This window comes from Echinops telfairi, unplaced genomic scaffold (assembly GCF_000313985.2).
Source record: "Echinops telfairi isolate 266 unplaced genomic scaffold, ASM31398v2 ScPeMD7_9;HRSCAF=40, whole genome shotgun sequence".
NCBI classification, from domain to species: Eukaryota; Metazoa; Chordata; class Mammalia; order Afrosoricida; family Tenrecidae; genus Echinops; species Echinops telfairi.
Genome location: NW_022103906.1, coordinates 79,150,974 through 79,167,483, shown reverse-complemented (window position 1 = coordinate 79,167,483; position 16,510 = coordinate 79,150,974). Strand labels below are relative to the sequence as shown.

Genomic DNA, 16,510 nt, shown 5'->3' with positions numbered 1-16,510 from the left:
GGCACCATGTCAGGGCAGAGACTCAAGTCCCCCCAATGCCTTGGTTTCCAAAACGCCTACCAAGTCCACAACCCAGGTTGAGAAGCTCCTCGAGTAGCCTGCATCATTTCCTTGGGAGTTCAACCGACTAGAGGGGATGTAAGCGTTATGGATGGATGCCTAGACTCCTCTACCTGTGGGGCAAACCGTAATTAAGGTGCACACAGAGGAGGGGCCTGCGTGGCCCAGGAGTCGGGCCTGGGTGTTGGTAAGGCCTGTTCCTCTCACGTCCGGGGAGAGGCGGGGAAGCCTCCCTGAAGGGCTTTGCAGTACCTTTCCATCTCGGTGCACCACAGAATGTCTTCCTTCTCGTTCATGAAGACGGGGAAATGCTGGTCCTTGCCCTGCTTGATGGAGTTTGACCTAGTAGTAATGGTCCTCACTTTGCTGAACTAGAAGAGGAAGGGAGGAATGAGTGGCCATTCAATTCAGGGAGCGAGTACCAGTCATGACCCTGCTGTGGGACGGGCCCTCACCAGCAACACAGAGAGGGCTGGGCAGGGCTCCTGGTCAGGGGGCTCCCTAGCATCCACCTTCCCTAGCTTAAGGGCCACCGCCTGTTCTTCCTGCTTCGCGTGGCTGAGCTCAATCCAGCTACCCAAGGGCTGGAGAGGTGGCAGCTGTAGCCATGCCACGTTCTTACCAAATCCTCCACAAGATGGTTTCTTCCACAGCTAAAGTCACGCAGTCACTTGGGGTAAAGTAATCTCAAACTGCTCAGGGGCTCAAGAACACCCCCTCGGGGAGCTGCTGACCCAATGCCTGGCTGGCACCCCTGGGAGCAGGGGTGTCTGCAGGGAGCCACACAGTGGCCACGTCCTGGGCGGAGCTCTCAAGGCTTCTGCAGAGAAGGCTGAGCCAGAACATTAAGCAGAAGAAACAATAATAGTATCAGAAGAAGCCGGGGCAGGTCTGGGGGACCTGTTGAGCAGGTTGACGACCAGCAATGACTCCCTGCCCCGCTGCCCCCCAGGACCGACCGGTCCCATGACCCAGCACCGTCCCTGAGTTTCGGACGCCATACACGCTGTGCCCACAGGCTTCTTGCAGGGTAGGTATGACACAGGCCGGGTCCCCGCTCCAGGCCCACCCCCCTCGCCCCGCCCCCCAGGCTGACCTTGGCTATTCTGCCATGCTCCAGGCACTCCTGCAACTCCAGCTTATCGTTCATAGTGGATGCCAACGGCCTGGAGGCAGAAAGAGGAGCGAGTGGGACAGGGAGACCCACACAAGCAACCGGACTGCCCCGCCCCTCCCCCAGCATGGGCGCCCTCGACACCACCACACCACCCACACGTTGTCATGCGTCATCCAGTGGATCCCAACTGGGGCAGAACTGTTCCCGGGGGCAGAACTGCTCCCGGCAGCAGATCGCCAGGTGTTTTTGCCCATTGAGCCCCTGAGGGGGTTTGAACTGCCGACTCTTGGTTAGCAGCTGAGTGCTCTACCCCAGCCGCCACCAGCGCTCCTCACAGGCGGCCCCTCCAAGCTCCCCACAAACACACAGAAGAACCTGCAGGCTCCCCCACTCCCCGACACAAATCACTAATCCTGAAAGGTCAATGCAAGAGTGGTCCCAAATAGTCTGTAAAGTAAGACTTCCACCGGTGCTATCTGACCCTACTGGAGGTCTCTGACTATAAAAAACGCCAGTCTCCGCTTCTCTTGACAGGCGGTTGGTTCCCCAAGCCCACAATGAAACGGCGTCCTACAGCAGGCTCTGACACCCTTCTGGGCGACAACACATACCTGCATGCCAGTGGCCTTGGGTGCCTAGCACCCTAGGAGGGTCGCTTCCGGGGGACTTGTGGAATTATTGAAATCACCCACTGCCCAGGGGGCTCAGGGGAGCTAGTGACCCCAGGCTTCTCACTGCTGTCGAGTTGATCCGATGCCCCGGAGGGTGTCCCCCCCACTGTGAATCTCCCCAGAGGCACACCAGCACAGCCTTCTCCCAAGGACCAGCTAGTGCCCTTGAACTGCTGCCCTTCCATTCGGCAACCAAACGCTTAACCACGGCACCGCCAAGCTCCTCTTGCCACATCATGACCCGCCTCTCACAGCTCTGACCCTGTCCTGAGCTATGACCCTCCGGTCACCCTGCCAGGGCCGCAGCTTAAAAAAAGCCCTAAACGGCAAGCAGCACAGCAATTACCGTTCTATCAGTTATTTTAAAGCTCCTGATAATTTAGCATGTCAGGAGGCCTGGTGGCAGAGTTGTGATGCGTTGGCTGCTAGTCCTAACGTCAGCAGTTTGAAACCACCAGGCGCTTAGATGGGAACGTGCTACTCCTGTAGAGTTGGTCTTGGGCATTCAGCGGGGCAGTTCTACCCTGTCTCATGGGGTCACTGAATGGTGACATTGACTCGATGACAGGGAGTCTGGAGTCGGAGTTTGAAAGCTTACTGTGCCACCCGGAGCGTTTTGAGGTGGGTGGGACTGGTCTCTGTGGAGCTGCGATCCCACGGGTGTGCGTGTTTGCTAAGATCCATCAAACGGTCCCCCTTCAAGAACACGTCAATAGTTATTTCTGTTTTTTAGCATCACAACAAGTGAAAGAGTGTAGCAAGCCAGACTGTTGTGGTATTTTACAACAGAAAAAACCAAACCACCACCACTGGTCAGTCACCAGGCCACCCCGAGCAGAGCGTCCAGCGGTGCCGGGTTCCTGCCTTCTGAGCTAGAAAGGGTATCCTTCCGCTCTCGGTCCACTCGTGCACAACAAAAAAGGCCACCACCACGGCCCCAGCCCTGTAGGATGCTCCCCTCCGTTCTGGGGAACACGCAGGCTGAAGCGACGGATAAAATCAGAGCAAAGCACTACCTGGGGAAGACCAAGCCGGCAACAGGCTGTCGTGAAGGGGAACCGCCGACACCTTCCCCGCAGAGCTTCCGACTCAGGCCTTCCTGGACCACCTGTGCCCACCCAGCCAGCTTCACTACCTGAGTGCTCATCGCCTCTCCTCCGTGCGCTCGGAGCTCTGTGTCCCTAGCTGGAGGGTCCGGCACAGAGAAGACCCTCTCGTCTTTCTTGAACAGGGCGCACAAAGGAACCCCATGGGCCCTGTGAGCCCACCAGATAAGCCTCGTGCGTGAAACACTCCCTAGCCGAGCGGGCTGCCATCTCAAGTCCCGATGTGGCCACAGAAGCAGAAGACGCGGCGTGTACTAAGTCAGACTTAAACCCCAGTCATCTACACACGAAGATCCCACGGTCCTCATAGGGAACACCGACCAGCATCCCCTTCAGAGCTAACCAACCATTCCTGACATCGGAAACACCTGGTGACAGAGACGAACAAACCACTCCCTACATGAACCATGGCCGTCTCTACCTGAGACCAGAAGAACCAGAGGGGGCCCAGCCATTCCTATTGGGCGTCCTCACCAAGGTCACACCAGGTGGACCCTGAGAGGCATCACGGCTTCAATAAGCCACCTGTACTGAAATCGCTAGATGGGAACTTCAACTACTGCGTAAACCTCCATCAAAAACCACAACAAAATAGTTTAAAACACTTGAGGATTTGCAGAGTTCAATGATCGTAGTGTGGGAAATTCTGGGTCCTGGGCCTCCAGGATCCCCCCTCCCCAACTCTATTACACTTACACACACACACACTCTCTCTCTCTCTCTGCACCACTTCTACTCCTCCGGGAACTCCAGAGTTAGAAAGGCCGATCTTCCCAGGAGAGCCGAACGAACGTCTCCCCAGGGAGCCGCTTCCTGAAAGACGGGGCACATGAGCCAGCCCATTTTTCATATTTTCACTTATGCTTCAGGGACATGCCCCATCGGCGATTCCACGGGCCCCTCCACAAGCCTTTACCGAAGACCACCGCTTTGCTAAAGGCTCTGAGACCACCGAGCTGCTGTTTCCATGGCAAAGACAGCTGGGGCCAGATTAGCGATACTGTGTTGCTCAACCTTCAGGGTTCAGATCTATGACTCCTGGAAAATCTATCTCCACAGCGTCCACTGAGATGCCGGGGCTCCCACGTGGTTCTCTCTGGGACCTCCCACTGGAATGCCCTTCTCCAGGCAGGTCTTTGTAGAACAAGGACACACGGCAGACAAGTACTCCCTTTCGTTCCTGGATATTAAATTCCCTGTCGGTCTGACCCACGTGAAGAAAATCCCTTCCCACAAAGGACCTGGAGCCAACAAAGCCGTGTGGCTAACAGGTGAAGCAGACCCCGCTGACAGACTCGCTGTTGGAAGAGACCCCTCAAGAGTCAGACGCAGGCACCACTTCCTTTCCCACCCAATGGCCCACCCTGCACCGCTCTCCCTCAGGGGCCTGTGTAGGATGTGGCTGGGAAACGACAGGACTTGTGACCCACGTGGGAAAAGCAACCACACCAAGTGCTGCTCTCACACAGAGAATGACCGGTCCACTACCTGCTGCTTTCCCAGGTGAATAGACCATGTCTCCTTCCTCAAGGAACCAGAGGGGAGGAAACAGCAGAGCGGCAGGCCGTTCACTGATCCCAACTCCTTGGGGCAGCCTGCCTTGGTCTCCCCTCCGACACCCACCCACGACAACCCCAGGGCCCAGCTCTCACCAACCTGTTCATACCGGGAAGGTTCCCCCAGAAATAGCGGGCCCTGTGCGCGGCGGACACTTCTTTGGCATCAATCATCACGGGATTGGACTGTAAAACGGGAGGCGGAGTAGAGAGGGGGAGGGGGGGGGCGATTAAAGAGCACCTGGCAGTGTTCCTGGCTTAAAGCGCTTACAGCGCTCAGGAGACCAAACACTCGGACGCCTGAGCCCGTGTGGAAAAGCCAGAATCCAACCCACCTACTGCCGGACTTCCTGTGCGGATGGGACACGGTCTCCATCTGTCCTGCTCAAGGCAGCAGGCACTCAGCCACCACCCGAGGGTGGGGGAGCACTGGGAGTCTAACTACGAGCTGGCTCCCACGTCATGTGTGGAGTACAACCTGAGAGAAGCCACGCTGGCACTTCAGGGTTTGTAAACGCCCTGGATGGTTGAGGGAAGGTGTGGGGGCCTGTTCCTCCCAGCCAGTCTCATCTGGGACAATTGCTTCTGGCATCTCCACGTGCCCTTGGCCTTGGGAGTCTGGCCCCCCTCCTGACTGCTCAGTAAGTCAGGCTCCTCCCACCCGAAGGACCACGTGCACAGCCACACGTCGGAGCTCGAGACCATGGGTTCCCTCTGGAGAAAACCTCCAACCCTGCCGCCCTGAGAAGCCCAGAGCTTCCCAGATGGATCCTTTGCAAAGCAGTAAAGTGCTCAGGCCCCAGCTCTACAATGCAGAGGAGACGGGGCGGGGGGTGGGGTGGGGGAGCAGCAATCCACGGTAGAAGCCATTAGTGAGCTGGCCGAACCAGGGGTGCTGGCTATACCTCGAGAAATCGCGAGATGTCCCTCTTGTCACTAACGCCCATGGCCACCACATTTTCAAAGAGCCAGAAGAAGGGGCGGTCATCTCCCTCCTTGGGCCGCGCGTCATGCAGGAGGCGGTAGAACTCAAAGAAGAGCCGGCCAGTGCCCTCTGAGAGGGTGGGAGAGAGAGCCATCAGAGCTGGGGCTGTCTGCACAGACAAGGTGTGGCTCAGGCAGGGCAAGGGGTGGGGTGGGGAGGGGAGGCCCAGCGGGCATAGCTATCCCAGGGTGCAGATGCCCAAGTAGGAAGACCGAGGGCAGGAGAAGGCGGAGGGGGAGAGGATGACACCACCTACCGTAGAGTCCCTTGCGGGCAGGGTTAACAATGGAGAGGTCATTGCAGGGACTGCCCCCAATCACCAGATCGAAGGGGCCCCACTCCTGGATCTGGGAGGAGAAAGGCAACGTGAGGTGCCTGCTGTCCGGGGACAGTGGCAGCAAGGAAGAGAGACGTGGTATGTGGAGATGGCAGCAGCACACACACCTGGCTGCTGCCCACGCTCTCTCTGCCCTTAGTGCAGCTGTGGGCAAGTCTCCGAGCCCCCACCCCCGCCCTCTCCGAAACACGGGAAGGGTCTCAGTGTGCAGAGCAGTAGGAAGGGGGGCTCAGAAGAACACTGAAATCTTGGGGTGCCCCACACTGGGAAATGTAGGCAAGTGTCTGGGCCAGCTGAGCACCCTCCACATGCCCCTCAGGGTTCCTTATGGTTTCTGGGGCACAGATGAGTCCTATTACAATGCACCAAAATACTGCCAGAGAGAGAGACCACCCCCAGCCCCAGCCGCCAAAATGGGGAAGGAAGGAATTCCCCCCAAAGTCTGCAAAGACCAGACCCACTTTGCACCCAAAGCTCTCTCCTGGAGGGGCTCCTGCAACAAGCCCAGGTGACAGCTGGCCCCACGAAGGCTAGCTCCCCAACTGCCACCTTACACCTGCCTATTGCCCTCTGGACAGAGAAACGCAAGGTCGGGATGCAGACGACTCCGTGGCAGGGGGCTGGCTGTGTCCGGGGAGAGGGGGCGGGCCGCCCCACGGCACTGACATACATGCTTCTGCGTGACGCTGCGGACGTCGCCGACGTACATGATCTTCCCCTGGTGCCGCACCATGCCCACGGTAATGGAGTCCTCACACACCTCGGAGGCGATGTAGCGGTCCACCTGGATGCCCAGGTCCTTCAGCACCAGCAGCCCTGCGCCAGCCAGCAGAGAGCACTGTCACTCGGGGCCCCACGCCCATTCCAGACCAACACACACACTCTCTCTCTCTTTTATGGCTGGTGTGGCCTGCTTGGAAGGTGCTGAGGGCCCGGGAGGCTGGTCCGTCAGCAGGCAGCTTCAGGATCCCAGAAGAGCCGCACCGCCGCCAGTTTCCAACAGGCTTTCCTTCACCTGCCACAGTCTGATTCCTCCCCTCTCCAGACCCTGCTCTCTGTCCATCAAGAGTCAACAGGAGGACACTTGCCTTGGAAGTGTCTCCCATGCCCGCCCCCACTCTGTCTGGCATCACAATGCTCTCAGGAAGCCCCCGCCGGAGAATCAGAACCGAGATAGACCGGCACAGCTTCTGCTCCCAACAGGCCTCCCCCGCCCCTGGGAGCTTTCACAGCCTCGAGGGTGGGGGTGACATGATTTAAGGAGGCTGCTCATCTGCAGTCTGGGAAACGGAGGCTGACTTTCACAGCAGACAGACGGGTCTGGCCTGGAACGCCCTTCCCATCCTCATCCCTGGGCCGACTGCCTGACCCCTTTCCAATGGGATGACGTTTGGCCCTCCTCAGAGTTGGGGGCTATCATGGTGAGAAGACAGGGGCCCTCGGGCTGGGACTGGACAGAGGGCTGGAGACAGAGCAACCTTCCAGGAAGTGCTCAGGCCATGCCCAGTGCTGCTTGGGGCGAGGGAGTGTCGAAGGGGTTTACCTCTCTGCACTGCTTATAACAATGGGGGGGGGATCGCACAATTCAGTAAGGGGCAGGGGTTTTGACAGCTGTGGCTTCCAACGCATGGCCGTCCCGGGTGTGCAGAACCGGGTTGCCAGGACTTTCTTCTTCCGAAGCACTCCTGGGGGGCTGTTCAAATTCCAGCCCTGCACTGTGTGCAGGCAGTGTAACAGCAGCAGCAGCAGCAGCAGCACGACCCAGCATGCTCACACAGTAGGACCCTATGCAGATTTTACCCAACCAAGCAGCCACAGTGTCATCAAGGAAGACAAGTTGTACAAGCAGCATTTACTGACAAAGGAATCATGCTGAAGGAGGGGCAGGTGGCAGCTCAGTAGGCATGTGCGAGCCTTGTATTTGCTGTCTGCGAGGCCCTAGGAGACTCAAGGACTATTTCTTAGATGACCTTGTTTACACTTTGCCTGGACTTGACCTGGGACTCTCGACTGCTCCGGTAGAGAGCTAGCTGCAGGTTTTTGTTCAGCAACCTGCTTCGGTCGGAACTGCCTGCCTCCACGGAGGCTTTGGGGGGAACCTTCTCTCAATTCCTGACTATCCACGCCCCCTCTACCCTCTGCCAAGTCGCCCTGGGAAGGAGAAACCCCCACGCAGCCCATGCCTGTTTCCAACTTATTGGACTTGCTGTTAGGCCACAACCTGCGTCCCTTGTCATGTTAACACAGAAGTGTCCTTGTCAGGCTCTGTTTTCACAGTTGCACTCCTGACTGCTCTCTGCTACCAGGGTCCTTCCCTCCCAACAGGGAGAGCTCCCCTGCACCATGCTCACCGGTAGCGATTCCATCAAACAAGGACAGCACCCGGATGGGCTTCCTCTTCTCGGCCGGTACAGGCGGGTAAACCTTGGGCGGGTCCTAGGCAGTGAGTGACACAAACGGGCCAGGTGGTCAAGGTTCTGCAGAGGCAGCCTTTCGGGGACCGCCTTCTGGGCTGTGCACCACCTTCAGCCCACCCCCACCCTGCTCAGAAGCCTCAGCACCCACTCCCCATGAGCCACACACACAGCAGCTCTGAGGGGCTGAGAGCCCCAGTGCGGGGCATCATCTGCCCCTCAGCTCCAGCTGCCCCCGGCCCAGCACTCACAAATTCCTGGTCGTGGTTGTTGGCGAAGAACATCTGGAGCCGGGAGGGCCAGTCGTCCCGCCGCCGGAGCAGGCCGTAGATGCCCTTGTGGCCACACATGTAGCAGTTCCAGGGGTCTTCCTTGATGGCTGCCTGGGCAGCCCCCGGCCCCACCAGGAGGTCCACACACTCCACACAGAAGCACCTAGAAGGAAGCACGGGGTACCGGGAGGCGCTCAGGCCCACGCCCAGAGCTGGGGCAGAGCAGCAAGGGGATGTGGGGGCGGGGCAGGGGTGGGCCCGGTCACCTGCAGCAGTTGTTGTTCCCACACATGAGCACCTCACGGCCGCCGCAGCAGATGGTGCAGTAGGACTGGTAGCCGTCGTCGTCGTACTGGTAGGCGCACTCCAGGAAGCAGTTCTGCAAGAGCGGGGGCTTGGGATGAGCCAAGGCAGGCCAGGAAGGAAAGCCAGCCTCCCTCCGCCTCTCACCGCAGAACACCCTGACTCAGCCTTGGCCGCATGACCACTCACCCCCCACCGCTTCGCCCGGCCAGGGCCAGCCCCTCAAACCAGGCCTGGGGAAGGTCAGCATCACCTGACCCAAGGCAGTGGGCAGAACCCGAGGGGGGCAGAGGAGGGTTAGGGAAGAGACTTGAGGTGCCTGCACCTGCCACTTGTCCCCACGCCCCATGGTGTGGCCCGTTGCAGCCCCTCCTGGGGTTCCACGGGGCACCCACAGGCATCACTCCCAGGCCCTTCTACACTTAGGGCTGGCGACACTGGGGGCCCTGCCCCCTGCCCCCTGCCCACATGGGGGGATGAGACTGGGGCTTTGGAGGTTGGGGAGACAATTTCAAAAGAAAAATAACAACAGTTAAGTCAAAACCTGGAAGTCCAAAGCCCAGTCCTTTTATCCCGAGACACTCCACCTCCAACACGCCCAGCGCCGAGGGGACCCTCATGCCCGCAGCTTGGCGGGCCTACCTTGCAATTCTGGCACATCCCTCCGATGAAGAGCGGGTGTTCCAGGGTGACGTTGAGGCTCCCGCAGGAGATGCAGATGTCTGCCGAGCAGAGGGGCGGACGGGTTTCAGCCAAGCCCAGCTCCAGGAAGGGTGTGGTGAGCGGCCGCCAGAAAAGGGAGGCCGAGGGGGCAGGGGGAGTCGCCCAGGGGACACCATGGCCTCCAAGCTCAGAAGCCCATTCATTTCTTAGAGAGCATCAATGCCAACACCTAGGCACATGGACCCTCCGGCAGGGGCAGGGCCTTGCCTTGGCACTAGACTCTGGATGCTGACCTCAATCCTGCTCTCTCAGCCCAAGCCTTCCTGTCCTGGGAGAGACACACGCCCATCCTTAGGAGAAACACCCGGGGGACAGGCCCCAAGGGCCCACGGCCATGGAGCCCATGCTGACTCAGAGCGACCAGCTGTGGAAGCGCTTCTGTTGACGGGAGTAGAAAGCCCAATCTTCCTCTCAAGGACCTGCTGGTGGGTTTGAACTGCCCACCATCAGGGCTCCACCTTCCAGACAGAATCAAATCTCAGAGGGAGCGTCAACCTTCTCTTACTCCCTGGGGGGGGAGGTCCCCAAACCCTAATGACTGAGCCCAGAAGAGGAAAGCAGGAGTGTGGATGCATCAGACTGGTGGCAGGGGAGACAGACAGACAGCACAAGACAGACCCCCTGACACCATGGAATAAAGCCACTAGAACCCTCGCTCCCTCTCACACAAACCTTCCTAAGTGACCTATCCTACTCAGAGGCAGGCAGTGCCCTCAGAGACGTCCTGCCGGGGCCAGGAGCACCTCAAGTCCCAGGTGCAACCCACTACTCACCCTCGATGTTCCGGCACTTCTGCCGCACCTCGTATACCAGCCGCTCTGCAGACGGAGGAAAAGGAGTCTCAGAAGACTCCACCTTGCCGGCCACACCCACTCCCGGGAAGGCACAACTCCAGCACCAGGCCCACTACCTCGTGTGCGTTCGTCAATGATCTCCTTGACCTTGGGCTTCTCTGTGGTGCTCTTCCGGGGCTTTTTGGCTGGTGGGGGTGGTGCATAGGCAGCTGCCTCGGGTTCAACCCACATGTCTGTGTAAACTTCTTTGTAGGGATTCTTCTCCTCTGCACGGGGAAAGTAGGTGACAAGGACATGGTCATAGGGTGACAAGAATCCTAGGACCCTCCTCTGGTCTACCTGCAGTGGGGCGCATGGAGCGGAGTCCCCAGCGTGCTCCTGGCTCCCGACTCTCTGGTCCCCACAAGCCAATGGGCAGCAGAATGTTCTGGGGTGCCCACCCCAGGCTGCCATTCCCTCAGACCTCCGCCCGCCCCTGTCCATTCAGCATGGCTGGTGGAGGTCCCAGGTCTGGGCCGGGCCCCTGCATTTACCTTCTGGTGGCTCCAGGCCCTTGGGCCCGGCGGGCTGGAAGCCCCCGAGAGCCCACTCGATCATTTGTTTGTTCTGCACCTCCACAGCCTTGGCAGTATCGCCCTCGTCATTGTCATGGCACGCCGGGAACAGCTTCCCCGCACGGCTGCTGGCCACCTGCAGGGCGACTTGTGTCAGGGAGGGCTCAGGGCAGGCAAGCGCGCCAGCCTCTCGGCCAGGAGGTGGGAGGTGGTGCTGGGCAGTGGGGCACTCGGGAGGGTGAGTGTGGGTAAGAGTACAGGAGTCCTCGCCAAAGGGCCCACTTCACTCAGGCAGACCCTCTGCCTGGGCCGAGCCTCTGTGTACCGGTTTTCGGGTGTGCAGGCTTTCCCTGTCTTCCTCCTGGGACCCAGGAGGCACTCACCTGCAGGACTTCGTAGATGGCCTTGCGGTACATGGGCTGCTTGTTGTAGGTGGCCTGGTGGAAGGCGCTGCAGAAGGAGCTCAGCGGCATCAGCTTCTCAACACACACCTGGGGGGAAGACCGGGGCCCCTCGTTCACTCCTCCCCACACACTCGTCACACACCCAACTCACACCGGGCAATCACGAAGGGTCGGGAGCCGTGAGATGGCATCTCTGCCCTTGGGGAAACCAGATGCATCAATGAAGCAATTACACCATGCCAAACAGGAGTTCCCAGCGGCTGCGGGGCAGGAGAACCGGAATGGAAGCAGGAAAGGCGTTCTGGGAAACGGATCCCCCAGAAAAACCACTCACTGCCATCGAGTCAATTCTGACTCTCAGGGAATCTATAGGACAGGGCAGAACCGCCCCTGTGAGCTTCAGGGAGGCCCTGTGATGTGACTCCTCCCGACTCATAGTGAGCACTAGGCCACCCGGGCTCCCGGGAAGGGAAAACGCAGCACGTCAGCGCTCAAAGCCAAGACTCCTCCCATTCACACACACCACACACAGAGCGAGGGGCACAGCCCACTTCCAGCACCCCAATTCCAGGCTCTGCCCCCAGCCAGCCAAAACCAGAGGCCCTGGGACCAAGACAGATCTCATCCACTCCCAGGCCCGGTCACTCACCACCGAGAACTTGCCGTCTCCGAACCACATGACCCAGCGGGTGCCTTCGGCTGCTCGGCTCCGGCCCGTCATCCACCAAGACACAATGCGGCCTGGCCACCAGGAGAAGCCCCGCAGCTTTCCCCACACGAGCTCCCCAATGCCAAAGCCCCGGCCGTCCTGGAGCCCCAAGGAGCAGAAATCATCACACATCGGTCAGTAGGCCCTGCCACCCGACCACCCGCAGCCCGGGCATCTGAGGTCAAGACGGCCAGGAGGGAACTCCGTCTGAATGGGCCAAGACACAGCAACATCAGGGGGCCCAGGAGGCCCAGTGTCAGGGGCCTAGGGCCCACGCGAGCGGACAGGGTGCGAAGGAGCCAACACTCACCTCATACTCCGGTTCATCGTCAGCGGCTTTGGTGGCATTCTTGTCCCCGGCCTCAGCCCCCACAGGCTCAGGGGTGGTGGCCACCGTGGGGGACGCGGGGTCGGTGGGCTGTTGGACAGCGGGAGGGCTGGCCTCCTCCACCTTCTGCGACTCAGCGGCGGCGGGTCCCTGGGTTTCCTCCACGGCGTTCATTACTGCAATGACCTTGGCTTTCTTCTCAGCCTGGAGAGACCAGGAACAAGTTACCCTGGCCTCTCCAGGAACAAGCACGGCCCCCCAAACCAGGAGGAGGGGACACACGTCTCAGTCTGTTTGCAGAATTGGTGTTGGGAGGGGGCAGGGTCAGCAGGGTAGGGTGGGGTCTAGAAAAAAAAAAAAAAGAACTGGTGTTGGAAGGAATGAGGGGAGCTTCAAAGAGTTGGGGGTGGGGGCTAATTGTTTTCTCAGTCTACTTTCACACAGACTTTCGGAAGCCCTGCTGCAGAGCCTTAGAAAGAGCTCTGCTCTCGATTCCACTGGCTTGCCCACAGCCAAGGGCAAGACGAAGCGGAGAAGTGAATTCAAAGCAGTCGTTCAAGTGTAGACAGGGATCTCGCGCCCTGCCCTGTCTTCCTTCACCCCACCAGCACGTCACTAGCTCCCTCCTGAGATGGAAAGGTCCAATCCTACTCAACTGTTCATTGCACACCTTTGGTTATGCATGGGTCTCTCTAATCTGACTTCCCACTCGAGAACCGGACCCCGCTCTTTCCCACAGTTTTCCTGGGCAACCAAACCCTCCTGCTCTCGGTCTTGGCTTCCAGACCACAACTCCGATTCTATGATGTCGGCTGATGAGGAAACTCACCTTCCCTCCCTGTCTGCTTGACCACGACAGAAAGTTCTGGAAGAGCCTCAGGCTGAGGCCATGACGTCCTCTCACTCTACGCCCCCACCCCCACCCCCGGGGCCATTCTGTTACCATCTGTGTGCACCATCCCTTCTCCCCACAGTGTGCCTCTCAGAGCAGAGCCATCTGTGGGGGCCCGCGAGTTAAGGGAAGCACTCAAGTTAACTGAGAGGCTGGCAGCTCAAAGCCCCTCAGCAGCTCCTCAAAAAGCAGACCTGGAATCTGCTCCCATAAAAGGTGCAGCCTTGAAACCCCCATGGGGCAGTTCTACTGCCTGCAGTCAAGAGGGGCGGAACCGGGTCCTCTCTGCCTTCCCACCGACCATCCCCCAATTGCTCCGCCTCATTCTTTTCACAGCACTGGACACCCTCCCACCCCTCATCACCCCACTCCCCTTCTAGGCCAGCTGTTCTCAACCTGGGGGTCTCAACCCCTTTGGGGGTCAAACGACCCTTTCACAGGGGTCTCCTAAGACCATATTTCGGATGCTCTTAGGAACCGAGATACCGCTGCTTTATCCGTCTCCAGGTGGGTCTGCCCACATGCAGATACGCCCACATATGGGGTCACCACAACATGAGGAACTGTATGAAAGGATCGCGGTTGAGAACCAGTGTTCTAGGCTGTGATCAGTAAGCCCCCCCAAAGTGGATTCCAACTCATAGTGAGCCCATAGGACAGAGGCCGTGCGTCTCCACGGGAGCAGAAAGCCTCCCTCATCTTTCTCCTGTGGAGTGGGTAGTAGATTTGAACTGCTGACCTTTAAGTCTAACCGCCCAACCCTCCCCCTAGCTGCAAACCCGTCCCTCCCTCTCAGGATCCGCTTCAGCTTCTCCATCGACCTACACAGAATGAGAGCTTAGGTACTGAGCTCGGAGAACCACCCAATCGAATCTCACCCCTGCTACTGAATCAACAACACATGGGCCGAGAATTTCATAACTATGTTCCTGTTTCCTCCATGCTGGATTCAAAGAAAGGGAACGCCACCTTCAACCCTCAGTATCCGGCCCGAGGACAATGCCAGCCTCTAGGTTTAAAACAACACGCTGTATCATCAGAAAGCAACGTGAGCTTTTCAAGGGCCAATAAAATGCTCTGTCCATTCAAGGAAGCGCAGGCCCTCGCTTCATCTGGGCAGCACTGCCCCCTGCCCGGCAGCCCCTCGCCTGCCTGCATCCACTCAGTGGTGCTGCTCATGCTGGCCCCTTGAAGAAGGCGGCCAAGGTGAATACCCTTATGAAAGCTGCCGTGCTAAGTCTCTCTGGCCTGGCTTCTTTGACCAGGCCCCTCCACCACTGCTGCCCGGCTCAGAATGGAAGGGGATCTGTGGGTGTCCAAGGAAGACGCAGGCTTCTTGATGAAAACCCCCTCTTGTAGTGTGCTCAAGAACACACAAACAATTCAACTCATGAAACAAAGTGACTGGGTCAGTAAAAAAGAACTCTCAACTGAGTCAGAGTAGCTGGATTCCGGTCTTCACCTGGCAGCTAGGGAGGAGCAGGCTTTATAGCGCTATTTTCTGAGTTTCACCAACCTACCAAGGCACTTAAAGACAGGACTGCTAGTAACCTTTTTAAAAATTAACCTCCCTGGGAAATCTATGTCTTAGAGATTCCAAGGAATCGCCCCAAACTGGTCAGGGGACCCCTAGATCCAAAGATCCCAAATCAAGAAGCTTTATTCTAATATCCAGAGAAGTCCTGGTTCATCCCACCAGCCACTGACTGAGAGGAAGCAGAAGCTGTTTGCTCCTGTAAAGATTTACAGTCTCAGAGACCCGGAAGGTCATTGGGAATCAAAATCAACTTGATGGGTGGTGGGCTAGTTTCTATTTATTATAATATCCAGGAACTCCAGGGGCCCAGTGGTTAAGCATTTGGCTCTTTACCAAAAGCTCAGTGGTTTGGGTTCACACCTATGGTAGCCTCTCCAGAGGCCATCTGCTTCCATAAGGATTACAGCCTCTGGAACAGGATGGGGCTTTCCCCCAGCCCATGGGGGTCACCGTAAATCAGAACGGGCCACAGTGGCTTTTCTTATGATCCAATGAGTAAACCGTCTTGTAAATTCATTCATTTTATTTAGTCCAATCTACGTCTGCCCGTCACTCCCCAACCCTCATCCCAGCCTGAGACCAAGACGACTTCGTGTGACTGGGCAGACCTTGAGCATGAAAGTCCTAGTTCTTTCTCGACTCAACAAGCGCTAAAAAGGTATCCCGCATCTTTTGTTCCCAGCGTGGTAACAGCTGGGAAGGTGCGCCCATGGGTCCTGGGGATGGAAGACTGCGAGCAATTGCTCTCCCCACAGCAGAGATTCCCTGCCACCTGCCAGGACTTGTGCCCTCCCTATTTACTATCAATTCTCATCACACACACACACCCCACCAGAAGATGTGCCACAGCTCGGGCTCAACCCTCTGAAAGGGAGGGCGCCTTTCCAAGCCACCTCTCTGCTCGCTGCTAGGCTCATCAGCTGCAGCAACACTACTCCAGGCGCCAACCACTGTGCAGACATCAACGCCAGGCCTCCTCGAGCCAGCAGGCATGGGCTGCTAACCTAGATCATTCCAGATGGAGTCACGGATGCTAAGGACCCCGTTTCCCAGCGAGACCCCTTGGCCAACAGAGAATATGCAGGTGGCAGGGGGCAGGCAAGCCGCAGCGGGTGGGCGAGCTGGGCTCTCTGAAGGCCCCAAGTCTGGGAAGAGTAGAGCCTGACATCCTTCTTTACTCCCCCGCAACCCTTTTGTCTTTCTTCTCAACCCCTCCACAGTTCCTGAAAATTAACTCTTGTCCCCCACAACTTCCCCCAGCGTGTCAGATGCTGCCGCTGATAGCTGTTACGCATCCTCAACCCACTAGGTGCAGGAGAGCACGCACCCGGCAGGGTTTGGGCTGGCGGAGGAGGAAGGGGCCTCGATCGGGTACAGGCAAGAAGGGGGTGGGGAGCAGCAGGAGGTGGGAGGGAAAGGAGAAGGAGTGGCTGGGTGGGGGAGGGGCTCATTAGAATAGTCTGCCCAGGGCAGTTGGGGAAATGCGTCCTTTACTCCATTTCACCCTAAACCCCCACCCTAGGCAAACAATAGGGACAGAAGGGTTCACTTAGGACTCACTAATTTTGGCTAAAAGCTGCTTGGCCCGTCCTTTCCTCAACCCCCCACCTCCACCACACAGTTTAGGTTTTGCAGCCTCGGGCCTTATACCTTGGACCCACCTCCCAAACCCCTGAGCAGATTGGACAGGCGTGGGAGAGACAGAAGAGACCCTCCACCCACCCCCATCTCAGTGGGCTCTGGGAAGC

At 58.2% G+C, this 16,510-nt stretch overlaps 1 protein-coding gene across 1 annotated transcript in view; it reads right to left on the bottom strand.

The window, feature by feature from the left end:
- Positions 1 to 16,510, bottom strand: part of DNMT3A (DNA methyltransferase 3 alpha) — a 110,308-nt gene that overhangs the window by 949 nt on the left and 92,849 nt on the right. Inside the window, exons 7-22 of the mRNA XM_004696069.3 lie at positions 12,316 to 12,537; positions 11,946 to 12,104; positions 11,276 to 11,383; positions 10,872 to 11,028; positions 10,455 to 10,604; positions 10,318 to 10,362; positions 9,464 to 9,543; positions 8,785 to 8,897; positions 8,498 to 8,681; positions 8,184 to 8,268; positions 6,503 to 6,648; positions 5,752 to 5,842; positions 5,416 to 5,564; positions 4,611 to 4,696; positions 1,157 to 1,226; positions 313 to 431 (exon numbers count right to left, since the gene is read on the bottom strand). Coding sequence (XP_004696126.1) covers positions 313 to 431; positions 1,157 to 1,226; positions 4,611 to 4,696; positions 5,416 to 5,564; positions 5,752 to 5,842; positions 6,503 to 6,648; positions 8,184 to 8,268; positions 8,498 to 8,681; positions 8,785 to 8,897; positions 9,464 to 9,543; positions 10,318 to 10,362; positions 10,455 to 10,604; positions 10,872 to 11,028; positions 11,276 to 11,383; positions 11,946 to 12,104; positions 12,316 to 12,537 — 1,964 coding nt within the window. The remainder of the gene's footprint in view (positions 1 to 312; positions 432 to 1,156; positions 1,227 to 4,610; positions 4,697 to 5,415; positions 5,565 to 5,751; positions 5,843 to 6,502; positions 6,649 to 8,183; positions 8,269 to 8,497; positions 8,682 to 8,784; positions 8,898 to 9,463; positions 9,544 to 10,317; positions 10,363 to 10,454; positions 10,605 to 10,871; positions 11,029 to 11,275; positions 11,384 to 11,945; positions 12,105 to 12,315; positions 12,538 to 16,510) is intronic.